Source organism: Eumetopias jubatus, unplaced genomic scaffold, assembly GCF_037043125.1.
Source record: "Eumetopias jubatus isolate StellerSeaLion01/CBP00866 unplaced genomic scaffold, mEumJub1_p1.0 scaffold_5, whole genome shotgun sequence".
NCBI classification, from domain to species: domain Eukaryota; kingdom Metazoa; phylum Chordata; class Mammalia; order Carnivora; family Otariidae; genus Eumetopias; species Eumetopias jubatus.
Genome location: NW_028274811.1, coordinates 108,670,942 through 108,696,563, shown reverse-complemented (window position 1 = coordinate 108,696,563; position 25,622 = coordinate 108,670,942). Strand labels below are relative to the sequence as shown.

The window sequence follows — 25,622 nt, the reverse complement described above, 5'->3', positions numbered from 1 at the left end:
GAGAGCCCCTAATGCATTTTGGCAGTTGAACAGTGGATTGCAGTGGCATACAAAAGGAGACATTTTGTTGTTACATTTGTTGTTCCACATTTTCTCCAAAAATCTTCTTACCAGTCTTGTGGAGCTAGCTCCCTCCCACAATGCCTTTTACTTGTAGGCTGTCAGTTTCAAAGGTCTCCAGGGACCTGGGAGGCAATGTAAGGGAGTGAAACAGCTCTGGTGTAAGGCTGAGGGGACCCAGAGAGCGCCTGTTCCATGGAGAGGGGTGTCCACTGTCAACTCCAACCCACTGCTGCCATGTGAGACTCATGAGAATTTTTTGTGAAATCTTCTACTTTTGAAGTGTTTGCAAATAATGTTTACAGACTGGGCAAAAGGTATCAAAGATGACTTTCGTGTATGAGTTTTCTGCAGCTGCCTTGTCAGATTACCATAAATTTAGCAGTTTAAACAACACAAAGTTATTCTTAACAGTTCCGCAAGTCAGAAGTCCAACATGGGCTAAAATCAAGGTGTTGGCCTGGCTTCATTCCCTTCTGAGGGCCCTGGGGAATCTTGCTTATCTGGGTTATTGGCAGACTAGTTATGAAAAGTGAAACTCTGTTTTCCTGTTGACCATCAACTGAGGATCATTCTCAGATTCTAAAGCTGTCCACTTTCCTTGGCTTATGACCCCCTTCCTCCATCTTCAAAGCCAGCAATAGTGAGTTGAGTCCCTCTCACACTTCACTTCTCTACTCCTTCCTTCTCATCTCTCTGAGCCAGCCAGAAAGGTTCTCTACCTTTAAGGACACTTGTGGTTACATTGGACCTACTTGGGTAATCCAGGCTTCTCAAACTCATCTCAAGGTTCTTAACCTTAACGACATCTGCAAAGTCCCTTTGCCATGCAAGATAACATATTCATAGCTTCTGGGGATTAAGGCTTAGATATCTTTGGGCTGCTACTCTGCCTACCATACCTGGCTTCTGACTGGAGACAAAGTAGACAGTTTTGACATTCCCCCTGGGCCTGCCTGGTCCTCAGGTCCCATCTTCTGGGCCCTGGGAAAATCCTTAATATCTCTAATGAAATATACCCCACAGACAAAAAGAAGTGAAGGACAAAAGGAATCTCAAATTTTATAAAATCAGATTGTTAGCAGTGATATTGGAATTGCTTTTCTGAAGCAATTATATATTACAGGAAAAAGCAAATAAGTAACAATGTTAAGAACCTAGATTTTTAGCAAAAGAGATAAAATAGATAAAACCAGACAAAGACATCACAAGAAAACTATAGACCAATATCCATTTTGAATGTAGATGCAGAAATCCTCAAAATACTAGCAAACCAAATTCAGCAATATATAAGAAGGATTATACACCATGACCAAGTAGGGTTTATCCTAGGAAGGCAAGGTTGGTTCAACATATGGAAATCAATCAATGTAATACGCTTTATTAATAGAATAGAGGAACAAAACCCATATGATCATTTCAGTAGATGCAGAAAAAGCATTTGACAGAATCCAACACTATTCCATTATAAAAACATTCAACAAACTAGGAATATAAGGGAACTTCAGCAAGTTGATAAAGAACATCTATGAAAAACCAACATTAACATTATATTTATTGGTGAAAGATTGCAAGCTTTTCCTTCTAAGACCAGGAACAAAATAAGGGTATCTGCTCTTGCCACTTCTGTTCAACATTGTACTGGAGTTTCTAGCCAAAGCAATTAGACAAGAAAAAGAAATAAAAGGCATCTAGCTTGGAAAAAGTGAAACTCTCTATTTGCTCATGACATGGTCTTATACATAGAAAATCCTGAGGAATACATACATACACAAAATTAGAACTAATAAGCGAGTTCAGCAAGTTGCAGGATACAGGTTCAATATACAAAAATCAATCATATTTCTATACATTAGTAAGAACAATCTAAAAAGAAAATGCATATTTACTAGACATTTCTCCAGAGAAGATATACAAATGGCCAATAAGTATTTGACAAATATACTCAACATTATTAGTCATTAGGAAAATGCAAATCAAACCAAATGAGATACCACCTCACACCCACTAGGATGGCTATAATCAAAAGGATGGATGATAACAATTGTTGGTCAACATGTGGGGAATTTGGAACCCTCATAGGTTGCTAGTGGGAGTGTAAAATGTTCTTGCCACTTTGGAAAACAGTTTGGCTGTTCTTTGAAGAGTTAAACATGGAGTTATCATATGGCCCAGCAGTTCTACTCCTTGGTATATATACCCAAGAGAACTGAAAACATGTCTACACAAAAACTTATACATGAATGTTTGTACTAGCATTATTCATAATAGCCAAAATGTAGAAACAACTCAAATGTCAATCAATTGATGAATACATAGATAAAATATGGTATATCCATACATTGGAATATTATTCAGCCATAAAAAGAATGAAGTCCTGATATGTGCTACAACATGGATGAACCTTAAAAGATGTTCATTGAAAGAAGCCAGACAGAAAAGGCTACATATTATATGATTCCATTTACATAAAATGTCCAGGATAGGAAAACCAATGTAAACAGAAAGCAAATTAGTAGTTACTAAGGACTGAGGGGAGGGATAAAGGGTAGTGACTACTAATGGATATGAAGTTTATTTTAGGGGCAATGAAAATGTTCTGGAATTAGATAGTGGTGTTGGTTGTACAACTTTGTGAGTATATTAAAAACTACTGAATTATACACTTTAACAGGGTGCATCTTATATTGAATTTTATGGTATGTAAATTATATCCCAATTAAAAGGGCATGCAATATAAAATTAAGGTTCAGTAAAACTCTGTAGTCCTATCTATTAAATATTACTTCAGCATGAACTCATGATGCATGCATTGAAATATATTTCTAGCTCTGGGATACCTGGGTGGCTCAGTCAGTTAAGGGTCTGCTTTCAGCTCAGGTCATGATCTCAGGGTCCTGGGATTGAGCCCCACATCAGGCTCCCTGCTCGGCGGGGAGTTTGCTTAGCTCCTGGCCCCTCCCCCCTCTTGTGCTCGCTCTCTTTCTCTCAAATAAATAAAATCTTTTAAAAATAAATAAAATAACCACAAAGATACAAATGTAGGGACCCGAAGGGGTACGTGCACCCCAATGTTTATAGCAGCAATATCCACAATAGCCAAACTGTGGAAAGAGCCAAGATGTCCATCGACAGATGAATGGATAAAGAAGATGTGGTATATATACACAATGGAATATTATGCAGCCATCAAAAGGAATGAGATCTTGCCATTTGCAATGATGTGGATGGAACTGGAGGGTGTTATGCTTAGTGAAATAAGTCAATCAGAGAAAGACATGTATCATATGACCTCACTGATATGAGGAATTCTTAATCTCAGGAAACAAACTGAGTGTTACTGGAGTGGTTGGGGGTGGGAGGGATGGGGTGGCTGGGTGATAGACATTGGGGAGGGTATGTGCTACGGTGAGCGCTGTGAATTGTGCAAGACTGTTGAATCACAGATCTGTACTTCTGAAACAAGTAACGCAACATATTTTAAGAAAAAAGAAAAAGAAGAAGATAGCAGGAGAGGAAGAATGAAGGGGAGTAAGTCAGAGGGGGAGACGAACCATGAGAGATGATGGACTCTGAAAAACAAACTGAGGGTTCTAGAGGGGAGGGGGTTGGGGGGATGGGTTAGCCTGGTGATGGGTATTAAAGAGGGCACATTCTGCGTGGAGCACTGGGTGTTATGCACAAACAATGAATCATGGAACACTACCTGAAAAACTAATGATGTAATATATGGTGATTAACATAACAATAAAAAAGAATATAAAAAAATAATAAAATAAAATAAATAAATAAATAAAATAAAATAAAGCATTTCTAGCTCTGACCACTGTAAAGGCATAGAAACCATAACCAACCCAGTAGTAATGAATGCCCTTAGCACCCGTATTGCAGTATCCAAATGGTGATCACAATGATAATCTGGACCTGGGCTTCCTTGGCAGAATGGCTGATCCAGGTTGGGGCAGAAAATGTACAAGTTAAGCATGGAGAATCTTTTGTAATCTTTTATCAGTACTCTGTGGTCATATCCAAAGGACTAGGAGCCAACTTGAGAAGACTCTCTTGGACTCGAGATGGTATTATTTGGGAACCAATAAGAATAATAATATTTACACTCAACTGAAACATATTAATTATGTAAAAATTTATGAGTTCATAATGAAAACAAATAATTGGCCATCTTTGGAACATAGTAGGGAACCAAGTCATTCTGAAAACTGACAATCAAGAATGTGTCATGTCTTGGGGCGCCTGGGTGGCTCAGCCGTTAGGTGTCTGCCTTCGGCTCGGGTCATGATCCCAGGGTTCTGGGATCGAGCCCCTCATCGGGCCGCCTGCTCTGCAGGAAACCTGCTTCTCCCTCTCCCACTCCCCCTGCTTGTGTTCCCTCTTTCACTGTGTCTCTCTTTGTCAAATAAATAAATAAAATCTTTAAAAAAAAATAAGTGTCATGTCTTTCCTGTACTTTTCCTATACTTTCCTGTACCTCAACCAAATAGTTGATGTGGTGATTTTTCTTCATTATAGTATCCCAGCTAGTAAATAAAGAATGACAGAATAAGAGTATCACCATTTTGCAAACCCCTGATGAACTGAAGGATTTAGGCATTGATCATCAGTGGCCACCAACATCACAAAAGGAAAGACAACTGAAGAGTATGTGTTTCCTGTAGGAGGCTCACACCACTATAAAGAGGTTGCCAGAATATCTCACCGAATTAGGCCAAGCCTCTAGACCTAGTTGCCAATTTACAGGAGCCAAAGAGGGGTGGACAGAGGAACGTATTCAGAGACACCACAGCAATGCAAGCAGCAAAATGCAGCCTGTAGGAGATCCGACAGTGCAAATGACCCAGTTTCTTCAACAAACAAATTGTAGGGATAAAAGAGACTTAGAAGGTGCATCAGCGAAAGGCAGCATGTGGGCCTTGTCTTGATCCTGATTTAAATAACTGCAGAAAGGTAGAAGATCAGGGAAACTTGAACACCAACTAGATATCTGATGATATTAAGGAACTATGTTAATTCTCTTGGGTGTTAAAATGATATTAAAGGCCCACCGGGGCAGGGCCTCCCACCCCCAGGCTTACCATGGCATTGGTAGAGAGCAGAGGTGAAAATGTGCCCTCTGCCAGTAGAGCCCAGGGAGGGAGAGCGGAGGGGGCTGAGCCAGTGAAGCCCAGTTGATGCTTCCAAACTCGGGGATAAATGGTTTCTCCTCCACGGGTGAGGAGTGTGCGTGGGGTGAGGAGAGAGGCCAGAGCGTTACTGAAGGGCTGTCTTCCACGTGGAACCATGTTCCTGTAGCGAGGGAGGGCACCCAACCCCAGGGCTGCTGTCGTGGGTTTGTAACTGCTCTTGTACAGAGTCAGGGGCTTCCTGTAGACCTATCCCTGTCCACCGTGTGTGCAGGAATTGGAGACAGGACTTCGGGGTGCTAAGTGGAAGGAGGTTCTAAAGTGACTGAAGTGTCCCTGGCTTTCACTCGTGGTCCCAGAAGTCTAGAAAGGAGTGGCATTTGCAGTTAGCCAAACCGTGTGCTTGTGGAGTCCTCTTGGCAAGATGGGAGCTGAACCTATCGTCTCCTGTCCCGTGTCTCCCTCTAGCTGCAATGGCAAACGCTACCTGGAGACACTCCCCAACACCAGCATCATCATCCCCTTCCACAACGAGGGCTGGTCCTCCCTCCTGCGCACCGTCCACAGCGTGCTGAACCGCTCACCCCCGGAGCTGATCGCCGAGATTGTGCTGGTTGACGACTTCAGCGATCGAGGTAGGGCCCACCCCACCCAGCTTCCTGCCCCCCACACTCCATTCAGTGACCGGCCAGAAGGGTGACAGGTTTTCTTCAGCAGCACCAACAGGTGGGCCACTGTTTACTGATGCTTGCTGTGTGCCTGGCCATGACCCTGGCCCTATACACAGTATCTCATTTAGTTCTCGCACCATCCCATGAAATAGATTCTGTTTTTATCCTGTTTGTATCGATGTAGAAGTGCACTAAACTGCAAATAACAGAAAACTCATAAACAATAGCTCAAACAAGTAAGGGGGCTCATTCATTCATTCATTTCTAATAGGATCCAGGATTGGTACAGCTGCCTCAGGCTATCATCAAAGCACCAGGCTTCTCTGTTCCTGCTTCCTCATCCTCATGGTCACAAAATGGCTGCTGTACCTCTGGGAAGTCTGCCTTTCAGACAGGGAGAAGGAAGAAGGGTAAAGAGAACAAAGCCTCCCTTTTTCAAGATTTTGCCTTCTTATTCAGGAAAGACTTTTGGCCAGAGCTCTGACATCCAGGCATCCCTATCTGCCAGGATGGCTAGAAATGAAAGTGTTTTGATTTGGGGCCCCTTGAGGAGAGGTAGGAAAGGGAGACGTGCATTAGAGAAGGTGTTGAGTGAGCCCTTCTCCAGTGTCTGCGACACCATTCTACTGCCGAGAAGACTGAGCTACCGCTTGCCTACTCTGAGCAGGCTCGCTGCCGTGGTTGAACCTGACGGCCGCAGTAGGCAGGGCTATACTCATCCACTCTTGCCATCAAGGTACCAACCACAGCAGGGCCCTCTCTCCTTGAGCAGGCCAGGTTCCGTCCTGCCTCGGGATCATCCCCCGCTGCTCCCTCTGCCCGCACATCCTCTTGCTTCTTCCCCTGTCTGGCCCCCCACACTGTCTTCAGTTAGGTGCGCCACCAGCACTGCTCACTCTTCTTCATGTGTAGTTGTGTAGTTGTGTGGCTGTTGGTTGGCCTGTTTGTTGTCAGTTCTCCTTACTAGATCGTTCGTGGTCTAGAGCAGGGGATCCATAACTGTGTGTGACTTAGTGAATGCATGAACAAGGAGGGAGGAAGGAAGGAAATACGTGGCAGCCACACACACACACACACACACACACACACACACACACACACGGCCACACGGCCACCCGAGCAGCAGGGTCATCTTCAGCCACTGAGACAGCCGTGGCTGGGGAAGACACAGACGTTCCTTCCATGGCTGGTGCTAGCCTGTGTTTTGTGCTCAGCCTCAGGTCCCTGTCACCTGTGTTCTGAAGCATCAGCTGTCCTGGGGGTTGACCCTACACCACTTGGTAGGGTCCCTGTCTGAGAGTCATGGGGCATGAGTCCTCCAGAGGTAGAATAAACCACACATCTGCTGGATTAGAAACGAGTGTTTCTCCCTGCTCAATTAGAAAAGAATTTTAAGACCATCTAGGCTGCTGGCTTTCAGTGTGTATCTCAGAGCAGTAAGGACCCAGGGATGCCTCACTGTGAGCAGGAGGGTAAACCTCGCCGGTGCGGGGGGGGTGGGGGGGGGCTGTTCAGCTCCCTCTCCTGGCATGGTCTATATTTGGTTTCTGAAAAGGTGTTCACTAAGAGGAGCTGCACTGCTTAAAAATGCGTGATAATCACAGATATCACTTAGCCTGCTCCTTTTACAGGTGGGAAACCCGAGGCCTGGAGCAGTGGACAGGCTTAACTAGAGCACACAGCTGGCTGGTTGCAGAGGAGGGACAAGAAGCCCGTCTCCGGGCTCCTGGGGCAGCCTGTCCCTCCTCACCTCAGCTGGTTATGAGAAACATCGGCCAAAGTGCAATACTCTTTTCTATCCCCAAGGACACTTCTCAATAAATTACTTTTCCATTGTATTAAAGAGCAGAGTTCCTGCTATAAGGAGCTCATTATCAAACACGTCCAATCCTGGACTATAATGGTGTGTACCTCTAATATCCCAGTTTCCTCAGTGATCAAAATAACATGATGCACCCACCCCCCAATAATAAAAGAATGTGGCAGTCTTGAGAAAGAAGAGGCAGATTTCATAAGAATGACATTTTCCTAGCGTATCTGTTTCTCCAGAGAGCAAAAATATTGATCCAATGTGGTGCCATTGCCAGACCCTAATCAGATAGGGAAGAGAACAGATAGTATCCCATTTCCTGGATGAGAATGACACCTCAGGCCCCTAATTGTTGCCCCTTTTGCTCAACGAATCAGGCGTGCAACCCAGAGACCAACTCCTACGTCATGCCCCTCAGTCCCGCACAGTAGCTGTCAGATTTCACAACCTGCATCTTTCAGAAAAGCAATCATTATTCTAGTTTCAAGAAGGAATTCTTAAGGCAGCTTTGGAAGAAAACTTACTCAGCAGTGATTGTTTTAAAAATGAGATTTGGAAGAAACAATTTCAGAACTATGGAGAGTCCTGTCCGAAGTACAGCAAATGTGGGCCATCATAAAAGACAGATTTCTCTGGGCCATGTGAGCAGAGGCAGTTCTCAGAGTTGAAATTCACAGATGCTAACTACAGGCTAGATTGGCATTGCTCAGCAGAAGGCATTTTCCTCCAAAATGAGTCTCCTCCAGGCTCCTCAGGGCAACTAATTGTAATTCAGCTAAGAGTTGAGACCTTGGGTAGGAGACAAAATTGGAGCAGATGAATGCTTGAAATAAGATCCCCAGCTTTGTGCAGGCAGCACTGGGGACTAGACTGGATGCTGATGCTGACCCCAGAATAATCCTGGCCTTGCCTGCAAATAGAGCACTGCAGAGTTTTCCAGGGGTGTCCAAAAGCTCTTCAAATGTGTGAGCTTTGCTTGAGGATTAGGAGGACATAGAGGTGTTTTTGCTCTAGTGGGAGAGAGAGATGAGGGTATAGGGGAGCAGACCTGCCTCCAGATTACACTGCCTGGATGGGAGATTGTTTGTTAGAAGAAACAATAGAGGCCTTTGTTCATTTGTTTTTTTTTTTCTATTCCTTTTCTCCTTCTCCTCCCCACTTTCAAATAGTGTTGGTGTTGCAGAAAAACAGGATATGTAGTAATGGAAAGGGTTATTGTCCTTAGCTGAACGATGATGGGCTCCCTGGACTGATGAGGTACAGAAAGGAAGGGCTATGATATAATCTCATTGACAGTACTCTCCGCAGCTCAGCTCCCCATCAGGGAACAAACAGACACATGCACAGGGAATGGTTCCCTAGGAGGAAATCTAAAGCAAGTGTTTCGAGTGTTTGCAGAGCTGTTGATGGATCGTTGGCAGTGATTGGTGCTGGGAGGGTTATGGACGTTGCTGGACCCACGGGCTCACACAGGAGAGGCCCTCACCAATGAAGCCGGAGTCAGGTCCTCTTTCCATGATGGGCTTATTAATTCTGACCTGCACTCTCATACCATGCCAGTCGTGGGGACCCATCAAGGACATCCATTTTGCCCTGTCCTGATTTGCATTTCAACATACCACTCTTGACACTGCCCCTGAGCATATGGGTCTGTTCCTCTCCCGGCCTCCGTCTGCTTCCAGGACCCCCACAACTATTGGGGTGCCCATTCCCCACTTGCACTGTACTGTTTCAGTTCTTTAACCCTGAGATTTGTACTGCGTATTTTGTTTTTCTCTACACTTGTTCTGATTTAATTCATATTCGTATATTCAACAAATTGCATGAATTGATTGTACTGCCTGCTGTACTAGGTGCAGGGAATGCAACAGGACTAAGACAGACTTCCCCCCAACCACTCACATCTAGAAGGGCAGACCGATGGGGTAAGAGACAATTGTAAGACCATGGAATGTGTGCCCGTTGGTGGAGATCCAGGCTCTGAGGAGCACAGAGAAGGTCAGGGAAGACATCCCAGAGAAAATGCCAGCTAAACTCAATCCTAAGGGACAAGTAGATACTACTCCCCAGGACATGGGAGGAAAAGAGTGTTGGAGGCCGAGAGAATGGCGTGAGCCCAGGCTAGGAGGGAAGGAGAAAACGTTGAAGGTGCAAAAAGAGCTGTTGATAACCTTATCATCTGCAGGCAATGACTATAAGCATTTAGGCTTTTTCCCCCCTCAGGGTTTGTTTTTTTTTAATAGACTTTATTTTGTAGATCAATTTTAGGTTCGCTGCAAAGTTAAGGGGAAAGTGCAGACAGTTCCCATACACCCCTCCACCCTCACTCCACACGTAGCTAGCCCCCAGGCCCTGTCAGTGCTCTGCACCTGCATCAGAGTGGTCCATTGGTAACAATTGATGGACCTATGTTTGACACATCATTATCACTCCAAATATATAGTTTTATATTGGGGTTCACTCTTGGTGTTGTATATTCTGTGGGTTTGGACAAATGTATGAGGACATATATCCACCATTATGGGATCATACTGAATCATTTCACTGCCTTAAAACTCTCCTGTGCTCTGCCTGTCCATCCTTCCCTCCCCCTAGCCCCTGGCAGCCACTGACCTGCTTGCTGGCTCCACAGTTTTGCCTTTTCCAGAATGTCTAATATAACTGGAATCATTCTCTATGTAGCCTTTTCAGATTGGCTTCTTTCACTTAGTAATATGCATTTAGGTTTCTCCTTGTCTTTTTATGGCTTGTAGCTCATTTCCTTTTGGTGCAGACTAATACGCCATTATCTGGACGTATCACAGTTTATTTATCTGCTCTTCCGCTGAAGGACATCTTGGTTCCTTCCAAGTGTGGGCAGTTATGAATAAACCGATTATAAACATCCATGCACAGGTTTTTGTGTGGACATGTTTTCAGCTAACGTAGGTATAAATACCAAGGAGCACAATTGCTGGATTACATAGTCAGAATATGTTTAGTTGTGTAAGAGACTGCCAGACTCTTCTTACGAAGTGTCTCTACCATTCTGCATTCCCAGCTATGAATGAGAGTTGCTGTTGATCCACACCCTAGTCAGCATTTGGACTTGTCAGTGTTCTGGATTTTTGCCCTTCTAATAGGTGTGTAGGAGTGTCTCGTTGTTCTAATTTGCATTTCCCTATGACCTTTGCTGTTGAGCATATTTTCACATGCTTATCTGCCATTTGTATGTCTCGTTTGGTGTCCAGTGTCTTTTCATGTCCATTTCCTTTTTCATACCCTCCCAATCCCCCTCTAGCTCCACTCCAGCTGAGGTAACTAATGTTAATAGTCTGATGTGCATTATCCTGCGTAGTAATACTAACATGTAACAGCATGTAGTAACAAGAACTAGTACTCACTGAGCGCTTACTTTGTGCTAAATGAATTCACCCATTCATTCCCCTGCCACTCTTTTTTTTTTAAAGATTTTATTTATTTGAGAGAGAGAATGAGAGAGAGAGAGAAAGAGAGAGCACGAGAGGGGGGAGGGTCAGAGGGAGAAGCAGACTCCCCGCTGAGCAGGGAGCCCGATGCGGGACTCGATCCCAGGACTCCAGGATCATGACCTGAGCCGAAGGCAGTCGCTTAACCAACTGAGCCGCCCAGGCGCCCCCCCTGCCACTCTTGAGGGTTCTGTCATTCCCGGTATGAAAAGCACTGGACTCAATGATCTCAAACCACTTTTTTCTACTTGAAAATGGTCCTATTTTTATCCCCATTTTACAGATGAGAAAACTGAGATACAGAGAGGTTAAGGAAATAGCCAGCATGTACTTAGCCCAAAGAAACAGAGCTTTGATTTAAAACCATGTATGCTGATGCTAAAGCCTTTACCCCTAATCTTTACATGTTTTTTTTTTCCTTTTAATGGGGTCATTCTGTACACATTACCCTTTTTATTCCTGTTAATATATCACAGACATCCATTAAGTCAAAAAGATAGAGAGCTAACTCATCTGTTTTTTAATAGCTAAATCATGTTCCATACTGTGAGCCAACATTTAGTGCCTTTACGTTGCACTTTGTGTCATGGTCATCCGGTCGTATTTAACTTTATATCCGGGCTTCTCTTTCTTAACTTTCTACAATCCGTTCCCTTTGTCATTATAAACTGACTGTCACATCTCTCCTCCTCTGAGGCAACTGTGAAATAGAGACAGGAGTCAGATGACCCCAGAATATGAGCAGTGTTGTTGGAGAGGCTGATCCAGAGAACACAACATTGATCTGTTCCTCCCGCTCTCCTCCTGAACTCACTGACCCCTGGACAAGCTGAGTGGCTGAGGAACTGTAAGCCTCCCTGGCAGGGCAGAGCCCATGCCAGTGAGCGCACCACAGGCAGGAAAGGATGAAGCAGGCCGTGCAGGCGGAATGACTGTTTGTATTTTGGCCTGCCCAGCATCACCTCCCCTGACCACCCCAAAAGTGAAATACTGTTCCCTCTATAGTATGAGGGCAGGGGAAGCAGTTCCGTCTTACAGACGACAAAACCAAGGCTCAAAGAGATTGGCAGTAAGTGGCCTAAACTGCTTACCTGCCCTTACAGTCTAGGAGTCCCCCCTTATGGGTGGGGATATGTCCCAAGGACCCCAGTGGATGCCTGAAACCACAGATAGTACCAAGCTCCCTATTTACCATAGTTTTTCCTATACATACATACCTCTGATAAAGTTTAATTTATAAATTATGCACAATAAGAGATTAACAACTAATAATAAAATAGAACAATTATAACAATAAACTGTAATAAAAGCTATGTGTGAATGCGGTCTCTCTCTCAAAATGTTTTTTTTTTCTTATGTTAGTCACCATACGGTACATCATTAGTTTTTGATGTAGTGTTCCATGATTCATTGTTTGCATATAACACCCAGTGCTCCATGCAGTAGTGCCCTTCTTAATACCCATCACCGGGCTAACCCATCCCCCCACCCCCTCCCCTCTAGAGCCCTCAGTTTGTTTCTCAGAGTCCATAGTCTCTCATGGTTCGTCTCCCCCTCCAACTCCCCCCCTTCATCTTTCCCTTCCTTCTCCTGATGTCCTCCACGCTATTCCTCATGTTCCACAGATAAGTGAAACCATATGATCATTGACTTTCTCTGCTTGACTTATTTCACTTAGCATCATCTCCTCCAGTCCCATCCATGTTGATGTAAAAGTTGGGTATTCACCCTTTCTGATGGCTGAGTAATATTCCATTGTATATATGGGCCCCATCTTCTTTATCCATTCGTCTGTTGAAGGTCATCTTGGCTCCTTTCACAGTTTAGCTATTGTGGACATTGGTGCTATGAACATTGGGGTGCATATGGCCCTTCTTTTCACTGCATTTGTGTCTTTGGGGTAAATACCCAGTAGTGCAATAGCTGGGTCATAGGGTAGCCCTCTTTTTAATTTTTTGAGGAACTTCCACACTGTTTTCCAAAGTAGCTGTACCAACTTGCATTCCCACCAACAGTGTAAGAGGGTTCCCCTTTCTCCACAACCTCTCCAACATTTGTTGTTTCTTGCCTTGTCAATTTTTGCCATTCTAACTGGTGTAAGGTGGTATCCAAAGGCAAAGGAAACAAAAGCGAAAATGAACTTTTGGGACTTCATCAAGATAAAAAGCTTCTGCACAGCAAAGGAAACAGTCAACAAAACAAAGAGGCAACTCACAGAATGGGAGAAGATATTTGCAAATGACACTACAGACAAAGGGCTGATAACCAAGATCTATAAAGAACTTCTCAAACTCAACACCCAAAAAACAAATAATCAAGTCTAAAAATGGGCAGAAGACATGAACAGACAGTTCTCAAAAGAAGACATACAAATGGCTAACAGACGTATGAAAAAATGTTCATCATCATTAGCCATCAGGGAAATTCAAATCAAAATATGTTCTTGTGCCATACTCACTCTTCTTAGGATGTGAGATGATAAAATGCCTCCATGATGAGATGAAGTGAGGTGAATGATGTAGGTACTGTGACGTGGCATTAGGCTACTGTTGACCTTCTGACCATATGTCAGGAGGGTCACCTGCCTCTGGAACCACCGATGACCACGGGTAGGTGAAACCAGAGAAAGCAAAACTATGGTTAAGAGGGGCCTGAGCTAGTCTCCTGCTGGTCGGTAATCCCACTTGCCAGGAGGGATTGATCTTCCCCACGATGGGCTCCATAATCTTAAGAATCCCGTGTCTTAAGTAGCAGTCTCTAGGGTGTCTTACCACTAAGAAAACCCACAGACTTCTTGTTTCTCTTCTCCTATAATATCTTTGACATCCGAATGCTTCTCTCTTGGACTCCGAAGGAGAGGACTACTAAGAAGATTAGAGCTGTTATGGAATATCAGTTAGTTTATAATGAGGGAAATCTATAAACCTTTTGGTGGATATCTGTCAGGAACAATGGATGCAGGAGTGATTATTTTTATGGGATATTTTGTGCATCTTAAAAAAAAACAGGATTTTGTGAATCAAGCACTGTATAAATGATTTACTGAGATAGCAAAAAAAATCAAATAAATCGCTAATATTGCATCTGAAGCATCAAAAACTCTGATGTTTGGGAAAGAATCATTTCTGTAGTGGAAAAGAGCTGCATTATATTTTCAGAAAGGTGACGCTTCTATTGAGGTGGGTGAGCCCTCTACATTTTAAAAACTTGGTACAGCACAGCTGTGCTAAATTGCTGATATTCTGCTGATTTTCTCGTGAGGATTAAAATCTAACCCTTTCCACTGTTTTAGTGTTTCCTTGAAAACATAATGGGGGGAAGCAAAACCCAAGAGAGCAGGTTATTATTGGAGGTCCTTGGAATAAGGCCCCCAGAAGCAGGACCACAGAAAGCCCTCGGCTTAGGGTTGACATTTGTTATTTACTCAGGATCTTGAGGGAGAGGAAATTTGAGGCTGAAATGAAAGGAAGAGGTTCCTTAGTACCTAACTTGATTTGGCTCAAACCAACCAAGTCTTTTTACATCTCTTGCGCTTAGCTTGTTAGGTGGGGAGCCGAAAGGGCTGATTTTGTCTACATCCCAGCAAGGATCAGGCACTACCAGCAGTAACAACAATGTGGTATGGTACCTGTGTAACACTTACACTGAACCAGGCACTCTTGTAAGTGATTCAAACATGTCATATCTGATTTCATAGCAAGCCTCTTAGTCGCCAACATTTACCTGAAGGGAAAATTCACGTTTAGGAGAAAGTACAAACCAAAGTTCAAGAAATTCTCTTCCTCTCCCTACCCCACCTCCTAAGGAAAACAACTTTTAGGTAAAAACAACAAAAAGCTTTTAGGTAAGAAATGCTTATGTCTAATCTATAGGTCCTGCTGTTTTCATTCACTATAAATATCAGCCCAATTCTCTAAATAATACAGGTTCTAGCCTGTTCACAAAGCACATTGGCCAAAAAGTAAGCATTAGCTCTAACCTACCGCTGGACGCCTGACACACAAGCAGCGTAAAGAACCTACTGCAAAAAGATACTTCAGGGATTCTTCCCAATTTCCCTGCAGAACATCCAGCTCCCGAAAGGCTCCATCACGTCTTTATCGGACAACCCCCAACTCCAGAGCCAATTTTGGTTTAAGTTGAATCCAGAGGCACCTTCAGAGCTGTAAACATCAGCAACTTAAAATGTAACCAATTTTCATGGCCAAAATAGGCAATACTTGACAGCTCTGAAGATCAAGAAGGCCCAATCCACACACTTACATGTTATTTATTTATTCTAAAAATTGAAAGGAGAGCATTGCAGTCCTGCCAGTCAATCTAGTGTTCATGGGCATTGAAAGTTTAATTTCTCTTCTCTCTCTCTTCAATCTTTAGATTTACTATCTCAAATAGAAAAATCTCCTGAAAATGCCATTTTTGCATCATTCTCTAGAACAAAGAAATAGGCATGTATGAAGGCCATCGTAACATCCCTTCTTCTCGTGTGGCTTAGTGATGTCGGTTCCTGTAAAGTATTAACAGATTCAGACTGCCTTTTCCAACCTTTCTAGATCCTTGTGTATACTCACTTCGTTCTCTTGAAAGACCAAAGCGCTCATTCTTCCCAGAATAATAAAAAAAAATTAATTTTATTTGTTTGCTTCATAAATGCAGACCTCTTCAAAGATGCCCACATTATTTATGAGCATCCAAGAATCTCAAAATAACCAATAACTCCCACCATCAACTGTGTGTCTTCCACTCCTGTGCTTATTAATGCATGGGATTTATTGGGCATTGCTAATAATCTGCAGTGAGGGTAAATATAGGACGAATTATAAAGCTATGCTTTGTACCCAGTCTTGTTAGAAACTGTTAGGGGTTGTTTTTATTTTCTGTGTGCTGTCAGAATATCTGGTCTAGAATATTCTAAATAATAACTGCATTCCAATCTCTATTAATGTAAAATTCAAACTAACCATTACCTTCCCAGAACCCGCCACGACAGACAGCAGATTTGTTTCAACCGGGTGGGAGGGAAGACTAGGCCTGACCTTTCCCCGAAAACATGTCCCTGCTGCCGTAAGACAGAAGAAGCATTGCTTGAACTCATGAGTGAAGAAAAATGACCTATAAATAGACCTTGCTCCTGAGCAGAGTCGACTCTACATATTCTTCGTAGGAGACACAAAACCCTGTTTTCTTCCTGCCTTCCGGCTGAGGGACAATGAAGGACAGAGTCCCTTGGTGAACTACTCCTTGCCCCCAGTTTGTTCCTCTGCTCCTGCAGGGACAGCCGGACGGTAATAGCACCCAGCCGTGGGGATGGCTCTGCCCCGTCTGACCAGTGATGTCCCTTCCCCGTGGCCATGGTGATTCATCCAGGGGGGTTGGCCTGGGGTGCCGCCTGAGCCCAACCAGTCCGACCCCCGTCCTTTCCCATCTCATGAGCCGACGCATTCGGCAGGGCCCAGCACATGTCGGCATTCAGTAAACTGTCCTTGTTAATGACGCTATGATGGTGGTGGCGGTGGTTATTACTGTTAACTGGAATGTGGGGTGATGGGTGCTGAGCTACCCCATCTGCCTCAAAGGTCTGTTCTAGGGCTTAGATGAAATCAGAAACGTGTAAGAGCCTCATGAGCTAAAAACTCAATAAGGACATTGAAGAGGATGCCGATTTCCATGGAAGGAAAGAATCCCAAGGAATCACCAGCCTGCTGGACAAGGAGAAAGTGACCTCAAAGGCAGACAGCCCGCACCTGGAGTATGTCCCCCGTGGCCTCCAGTTCCCATCGGGGTTCAAGCTGTGATCCGTGACTCTTCTGTGTCAGCGTCAACTGAGGAGCTTGTTCAAATGCGGACTAGCAAGGCCCACCCACAGAGATTCTGAATCAGTGGTGATCCGCATTCTTCACCAGCATCTCATCCTAGTTTGATAGTGTTGAAACAATGTTTAGACTTGGGAAACGCTGGATTCCAGGAATGGCAGAACATAGATCACAGACAGATGCTACGTGATATAGTGGGATGGTAATCTCTTTGAACGTGTGTGTAGTCTGGGCTGCCTGAGGTGCAAACACACACGGCCATTGCAGGAAGAGACAAGTTCAGCTTCAGCCAGACCCCTGTTGTCCAGGATGCCTTGTCATAAATAAGTGCTGGCCTGGAACAGGCCGTGTGGATTTATGGTCCCACATTTAATTTCAACTGCTATTCATTAATCCTGATGATCTCACTTAAATTATTAAAACAGTCATATTCCAATTCCGAGGGCACTAATTATATCCTCGAGAGGCTGTTATTATCTGGATGATCACATACACTCAGCCAACACCAGACTGTTTTCTCCCCACTCATCGGAATTTTGTACTTTTTCAGGGTTTTTTTGTTGCCGAGTGTGTGTGTTTCATATGAGAAGACCTCACTGCTGAGGAGGTATGAAATCCTAGAGCAGGGGTTCTCAAATTGTGGTGTGTGTAAGAATCAGCTGGGAGGTATGTTTAACATGCAGATTCCCAGGCCCCACCCCAGCAGACACCCAGGTTCTTAGTCTGGGGGGAGCCCAGGAATCTGCACTCTGCCCCTCTTTCTAGGAATTCTGACGCAGGTGGTCCCAGGACCCCCGTGGGGAGACTGAAGTCCCGAGATGAGAAAGCTCTCATTCCCAGCCCTGCAGCAGAGCCACAACCCACGTCTCTGGCCCTGTTGTAAGGATCAAATGAGATAATAGATGAGAAAGGGCTTTGGAAAGTATTCAGCACTCTATAAATACAAGGAGGCACTGTTATTTTCAAGCTGGAATGGCCTTGTGACAGAAGCGGCTTGGTACTTTCTCTCTAAATTACCATAATCACCTGTTTGGGCCCCAACCAAGCTCATAACTCCAAGTTCAGCAGGCGTGGAAGAAATTCCTTCCGAAACATCCAGTAAAAAAAAATTTCTCTTGATGTGAGAATGTGCTTGGGTCCCTGCCTGGTCCTCCGTCAAAAGCTCCCTGCCTTTTCTGTTACTGGTCTTGTCTTTTCTGGGATAGACCGACATCTCCTCTAATCTGGGGGCCCCTGACTTCAAAGTCCTCTTTTCTGGCACATGCATTTCTGTCCCTTTCCTGAGACATTTAAGACTCATCCGTGAACATCTTTGCCCCCAGTGGGCTTCCTCCACATGAGCCCACTTCTAACCACGTTCATGACTTTGGAAATAGAAAAGCTCAAGCCAGGGTACCCCGGGTTTCAGTTCTTTCAGCTCTGCATACTCATCTGCCAAGGTTTGCTGCAGGTGTCTTGCCTCTCGAGGCTAGGTCAGCGATGCTGATGGCCACCTCTGCGTGCCTGCACCATGTCTGTCCTGCATCACGATGACCCGGGCGGCTCTTGGGAAAGCATGTCCTCATCTTGAATTAAAATCATGCCACCCTGCAACATCCGTCAGCTGGGTTTATTTCTGCCTTGATCTTCCCACGGTTCCCTCCAGGTTTCAGAAGACCCTGTTTGTATCTCCACCCCCAAGTTCCTTCCACTGCAAGATAAATTTCTTAAAAATATGGTGGTAGAGTACATTCAAGAACAGACACTCTGGTTCTATTCACATTTCAACCTTTATTTTTAAATATTTCTTCCACACTCCCACGGATCCTATCTCTTAGCGAGCTCTCCACATGCAAAACCTCAAGTTCAGGCATTTGCAAGTTACCCACATGCAAAATCTATTTTTAAATCTGGAATAAATCAAGGCTTTCCGCCGATGGTAAGGAGCCTAGTGTTTGCAGGCAGCACGACTTGAGAGTTTAGGGAATTTCTGCTCTACTTTCAGGAATCTCTAGCCAGCCTGCACATTTCCGAGATGAGAAGTGCAGGCCCCCTGGGCACTTCAGTCGTAGGGCAGGTTTGTGACCAAGTCCTGCTCCCGTTTCAATGCTGAAAGGGCAAGGCTACAGCAGCAGGTATAGACACCCTGGTCATGTCCTTTCATTTTCCCCTTCACTGACTTACCGTGTGAGCCAGATACGCACCAAAGCTCATCCTTGAATACATTTCCCAACCTGTCGAGTATCCACCCCATTTTAACATTTGAGCTAGCTGCTAACACAGCACATACAGTACAGACTTGCAACAGGACTGAACAGCATTCTTAGTCTTCTCGCGAAGGCATTTGCTCTCATGACAGTAACTACAAAAGCCCACCTTGACAGTACCAGGGATCAACTTTTGTGACCATCAACTCCCCTAGAGATACTGTTGTTTTAATAATGGCATAAAATTGTGCTTGTGCAAATTATTTTTAAAAAATGAAATGCAAAACTTAAACCTTAAGTAGTTTGGGCTTTGAATTCTTGGGTTCTAAGGACCCTTGCTCTAGAATCAGGCAATAGGTGACATTGAACTAGCATTTAATCTCTGTGTGCCTCAATGAGTAAAATTAGGCTACTTCCATAAAGAGAGTTGAATTGAGATGTTGCTTGTAGAGGGATCAGAGCAGTGGCTGGCCCAGAGTAACCATGGCTTAACCACACCATGAGCATTAACGTAGACACCATAATGTTCCTTGATATGAAATTCTATTCATCTGTCCCTATTTTTTCCTTCATCCACATGTTTTAGCTATACCTTGAAGACCCCCAAAACTTAAAATATCATTATTAGTAATAATTTATAAAACTAATAATTAATGCCATTGTTTATTAATATTTAATATATGCCAGGAACTGTTAATTCATAATCTCACTGAATCCTATGATTGGCATTATTGTCCTGAATATTACAGGTGATGAAACAGAATCAGAAAGATCAAGTTTACACCACAAATGAGTGGTGGAGTTGGGATCCAAGCTCAAGTTTATTTGGATCCAGAATAATACACTTTTACGTAGTAGCATCTTTGTGATGGTAGTGATAACATGTAAAGATTTAATACCTTATATTTTCCGATTTTGTTTCTGATAGATCCATTCATTCTTCTCTTTGACTTTGAAAATCAGGGACCAGGTTGGGCTGGGACGAGTATATCCGCCTATCAGGAAAACGAATGAAAAACTGGGCATTTTTCTGCCAGAATTCCCACAGTTGATCTGCTGAGGATTTTTTTTTTCTCCCTCCAAAGCAGAGTGTGATTTTCTTTCCCTTCAACCTTCATGCTGCTGGAAAATTTTAAATTATTCAAGACATTGAAGGTTTATTATCTGCTGGAAGGCTGCAGTGTAATTGCAAGGTATCATTTAAAGAGCTCTCTGCATGAACCACCTTGTTCTGAATACCTGCTCCTGCATAGAGCGAGAAGATGGATATTTATCTATCAATGGTGGTTTATAACTGCCTTAGATCAATCCTGTTATTCTTTCTCCACGGCCAAAGCCCCCAAATAAATGGCTGGTGATGCACAGAGCATTGAAATCATTTGTGTATCATCAGCCACTTACTTCTCTTCTGCCATTTGCATCGTGATGGACAGTCGTGTGTTTGGGGGATCTCATTTTCATTACAGACTGAATGTATTGCCCATGTGTAATGCCAGTTTGGATATTAATCACCCCAATTAGAGAATGCTCTTTCAAATATTATATCAACCCCAAGTCATGCTATTCACACCATGTTCATCATAAAGATCAAATGCCAGTTCCTGTTTCATTCTTCCTTTTGACACCTGTCTCCATACGAAGAGATCTCCTTTTCCAGTATTTATCATTAGTGACGAGAGAAAATATCTTTGTGTAACGGGGTCAAGAAGATACATTATGTTTTCCTCTATTAGTTCCTCATCAATCCAGTGGCATCATGGAGTAAAACAGTTCATCAAGTGACTTTTCCAGGTATTGGTATGAGAACAAGTAGACCAGCTTTGGTTCCAGCCCTGCCAGTAAATAGCTTTGTGACCTTGAACAAATTACATCTTCTCTTTGGTTTTCAGTGTCTGCATCTATAGAGTATGAATGACTTCTAAAGTCCCGTCAAGCTTTAAATCCTAGAACTTTAGGATGACTTTCCTCACCAGTGTTTAGAGTTAGCATTTGATGCCTCATAGTTTTCTTAATGAGTATCAGTTATCCATTATAGCCCTACCCTCAAGAACTACTGAAGTCTGGAAAAGTATTTGCCCTTGAACAAGATGACCCAATGTCTCAGTTTTCAGAAACCCAGGTTTGGTATTTATACATTTGTCTAACTCTTCTCCCTTACTGCATGACTCTTAGATGATTTTTACTTCTTGTCACCTCCAGTGGCTCTGTCCCTGTGAGCCTTTTTCCCTCCTAATTTGCTTTCAAATAAGCTTTGGAGTAAGAAATCCAGAATTAAAGTTACTCAGATTTTATCTGAAATAGGGGTTCGGGGCGCCTGGGTGGCTCAGTTGGTTAAGCTTCTTGATTTCGGCTCCGGTCATGATCTCAGGGTTGTGGGATTGAGCCCCGCGTCGGGCTCCATGCCAGGCATGGAGCCTGCTTAAGATTCTCTCTCTCCTTCTCCCTCAACCCCTCCCTTGCATGTGCTCTCTTTCTCTCTCTCTCTCTCTCTGTAAAATAAATAAATAAATAGATAAATAAAAAAAATAAAAATGTTGAATAAATAAATAAAATAGGAGCTAAATAGGTCCCAAGTGGTGACTCAAGGCTCTCACCTGAGCCATGAGCCATGTTTAGTGGTCACAAAGAGGGTTCAGCCTTTAATTCTGAAAGGGAATGATCAGGGAGGGCTTCCCAGAGGAGATGTCACTGCCTAGTGAAGGGGGTTCCCTGGCCTAAAGAGAGCAGCATAAGCAAAAGCACAGAGGCAGGATGGTGTATCAGCAATAGATGGCATATTGCGATAGCAATAGTGATTGTTGAGAGACTATCCCCCTTGAGTGACAGACCTCTGCTTCTCTTCTGAGCTGGGAACCCAATATTTCCCAGTCCCTAAGGGGACATAATCTGACAGAAGTTTCTAGGTGGGAAATGTAGTCTGAGAGAGTGTAATTTAAATTCTGAAATATCAGAATTTCCAGACATTTAAGAAATTCCAGAATGTCAATGTTTATGAGTCAGTGGGAACAAAATATTTGAACTAGAGCTGGTGTAAATAATGCAGGATCTCTCATCACCATGATTATCAGTTACAGAAGAACCATAAGACACAGTCCTTCCCAAACCCCTAGAGCTGTGTTTTCTGATATAGTAGCCACCAGCTACATGTGGCTATTGAAATTTAAGTTAAAACCAATAAAGTTAAAAATTCAGGTTCCCCGTCACACAAGACACATTCCATGTGTTAAGTAGCCTCACATGACGAGTGGCTACCACGTAGGTCAGGACAGAGCCAGAGCATCACAGAAAATTCTCTTAGTGCTACTCCAGAAGGCCAAGTGGGAAACAGCAGTGACGTGCGGCCCCCACAGAGCAGGAGATAAGGGAGAGGAGAGCAGGAGGTGGTGCTTGGTGTATAATGTCCGGACTTGCTCTGTTATCTTCAGCATGGCAGGGGCCAGGTGCAGGATCATGGTTCTACAGTCCACAGCTCAAATATCTGCCCTAACCAATACAGGGAAATAAACTCAGCCTGCCCTGCTAGCAGGAGTATAAGGTGACGGCATGTGTATCAGAACTCCCTAAAAATAGCCTTTGATCTAGCAATTCCACCTCTAGAGGAAACAATCAAAGATGAGCGAATAGATGTCTGGACATGGATGTTTACTGTAGTGTTATCTATAACAGCCAAAACCAATGGAAATAGCCAATGATGTGCTGTTAAAAAGTAACAACAGGTGGAGTGAAGGTGGGGAGCCCTGATTTGAAACATTTGCTGATTTCTGTGGTATTAACTACCCCCTCCCTTTATTTTATTTATTTGTTTGTTTGTTTGTTTGTTTGTTTGTTTATTTTAGAGAAAGTGAGCTTGTGGGCAGGGCAGAGGGAGAGGGAGGGAGAGAGAGAGTGAATCATTTTAAGCAGGCTCCACGCCCAGCACAGAGCCCAACGTGGGACTCCATCTCTCGGCCCTGAGTTCATGACCTGAGCTGAAATCAAGAGTTGGATACTTAACCGACTAAGCCACCCAGGCCCCTCTCCCTTTATTTTTTAAGATTGATGGACTTCTTTTATTTTCACTTCCCTGACAAACACATTTTTCTTTACCTAACTAGGCAGAGGATGATAATTAGCAGCTATGCTCACACTGTAATTGAATACCAAATACTTTAGTTGCTTCAAGAACATCAGAGCTACTGCTAACAAGTTCGCTGAGCTCCTCAGAAGGAGCTAGCTGTAGGCTCTCCTGCGATGTTCATTCATCTGTTCTCTGTGCTCCAGCTGGGCAAAGTAGCATCTGCTTAATGCAATCTGGGCTACTAAGTAACTCCACTGCTGGCTTCCAGACTTCTGTTGAAAGAGTTTCTGCCAGCTTTATAGATAACATCCTTCGGGGGGAGGAGACAAGACACCAGAACCTGAGAACACGTTTGTAGGAATATTACTTTATCGTCTGAGTTCCTCAAGCATGCATGCAGCACGAAAGGTCTCAGCTGTTTTCAGTCGTAGAAATGAGTCAGGTTCTCACAGCATCATTGCACTTTAACCACATCCATGTGGCTCAATCCGTGGCACAGATGCCTGCAAATTCAATGCAGCCCACTCTGATGGCAGTAACTCTGTGAGTGTGGACCACCCTTCCCCAGGTGGACATAAAGTTCACCTGTTAATTGGGGTCTCCTGGCCTTTGATTGAGTGCTTACTGTTTACCAGGCTCAGTACTAAGTGGTTTGTACTCATGTCTCAGTACTTCTTCATAGCCACCCTGTGACATGGGGGTAGTGTGATCCCCATCTTGCATTTGCAGACCCTGAGGCTGGAGAGTGAAGTGACTTGGCAAAGGTCACACAGCTAGTTAGTGGTAGGGCCTGGAGCCTCCCTGAGATGAGTGGGCCCCAAGTCCACCCCACTCCTTTCTACCATTTCTCTGGTCCCTGCCCCCAGAGACCTTACCCATCAGTCAGGCAGCAGAAGGGAATTGGCCTTGGACCTGACACTGTCACCTGCCATTTTTCAGATTATGCCAGTTACATATCTGTTCGTGCAGAAGCCTGTTTGGTGGCACTTAATGCTATGAAGCCTTGTAAATAGTGTTAATTGGGTAAAGCCCGAGTTGAGTGGCAGAGACACTGGCAGGCATGTGAATGCGGGTTGACCAACTTCGGTAAGGTGATGAGGAGCTCTGAGCCCTGCCAAGTGCCTGAACACAGCCACCAAGTGATAGCTGCATTCCCATTGACTATTTTCTTCATATCTCAAGGGGCCAAACGCCTAGAGCAGCTGCTCAGGACATTTTCTTCACATTTTCGGGTTTTAGAAAGCTTTGCTCTCTCCGAAGTCTTACATCAGGGTATAAGTATCGCAAGGAAGAAATTTCACTCAGGCGGGCAAAACTGTAAACTTTTTTTAAAAACGGGATTTCCTGTCTCAAACTCTGTCATCTGAAAGTGACACTTGGATCCAGGCACCTCACCCACTCTGACCCCCCCCCCTGCTCTCTGATTACTATGCACTCCCAGAGCCCAGCTCTGCCTGGCTCTGAGTCATGGTGAGGGCTGGACGCTTACGCAGGACGTGTGCTTCCAAAGGTATTGTTTCTGCCAGCACCTTGGCTTTGCCAGCAACTTTTGTTTCTGTTTTCTGATGTTGGTTATGGCTTCTGTCTCCAGGGGTATGGTGGTTTTGTTTGGGTTTTGGGGGGTGGACAGTAAAGGGAGTGAAGCGGCAGTTGCGAGCAAAAACAACAGTGATAACCCCCACTGCCACTCCCCAGGGTTTATTTCAGTATTATCCCCCACGTTTGAGTTAATCCTTCACCGGGTCCCTGGCAAAGGTGCTTACAGGGGAAGCCCTCTCCACCTCACCCAGAGGAGTGGAACAAAGCCCTTGTCCCTTGGCAAACTCTGGTCCACCTTTCTGGACCAAGCTCAGTGAAGCCATCTCTTCCCCCCACTCTCGTCCTCAATGAGGACAGCGAGGATCCTTCCCTCCTCCTGAAATACCCAGCTCCCGTGTAGTGCCCACCCCGGCATTTCCATGTTCCCTGAGCATGTGGACTATGTCTTAGTTACCTCAGCATCCCTGGCACCCCACACAATGCCAGGCGCATAGCGGCATCATTAAATGTCTGTTGAATTAATGAACAGATACAAGAGCACCTTGGGGTACTTGCATCAAAGCCCACCTGAGGCTGCCTTCTCGTCTCTCATTCTCTTCTATAGTGGCAGGACACTGTGGGTGGGGATGTGTTATAAGGTGTGCTGCATGCAAGTCATTTTTTTTAAAGATTTATTTATTTTAGAATGAGTGTGTGTGTGCGCACACGTGCATGCAAGTGAGGGTGGGGGGGCAGGGGAGGAAGAGAGAGAATCCTCAAACAGACTCCCCACTGAGTGCGGATCCCAGGACCCTAAGGTTAAGACTGGAGCAGAAATCACGAGTCCCCGCTTAACCAACTGAGCCACCCAGGCGCCCCAGGCAAGTCATTTGGTTCCTGAC

General features: G+C 44.3%; 1 protein-coding gene across 4 annotated transcripts in view; it reads left to right on the top strand.

Moving 5' to 3' along the window:
• GALNT10 (polypeptide N-acetylgalactosaminyltransferase 10) overlaps nucleotides 1–25,622 on the top strand; it is a 223,617-nt gene that overhangs the window by 128,059 nt on the left and 69,936 nt on the right. For all 4 annotated transcript variants that reach the window (XM_028106586.2, XM_028106585.2, XM_088023490.1 and 1 more), the window contains exon 4: nucleotides 5,667–5,833. In XM_028106586.2, the coding sequence (XP_027962387.1) occupies nucleotides 5,667–5,833 (167 nt within the window). The remainder of the gene's footprint in view (nucleotides 1–5,666; nucleotides 5,834–25,622) is intronic.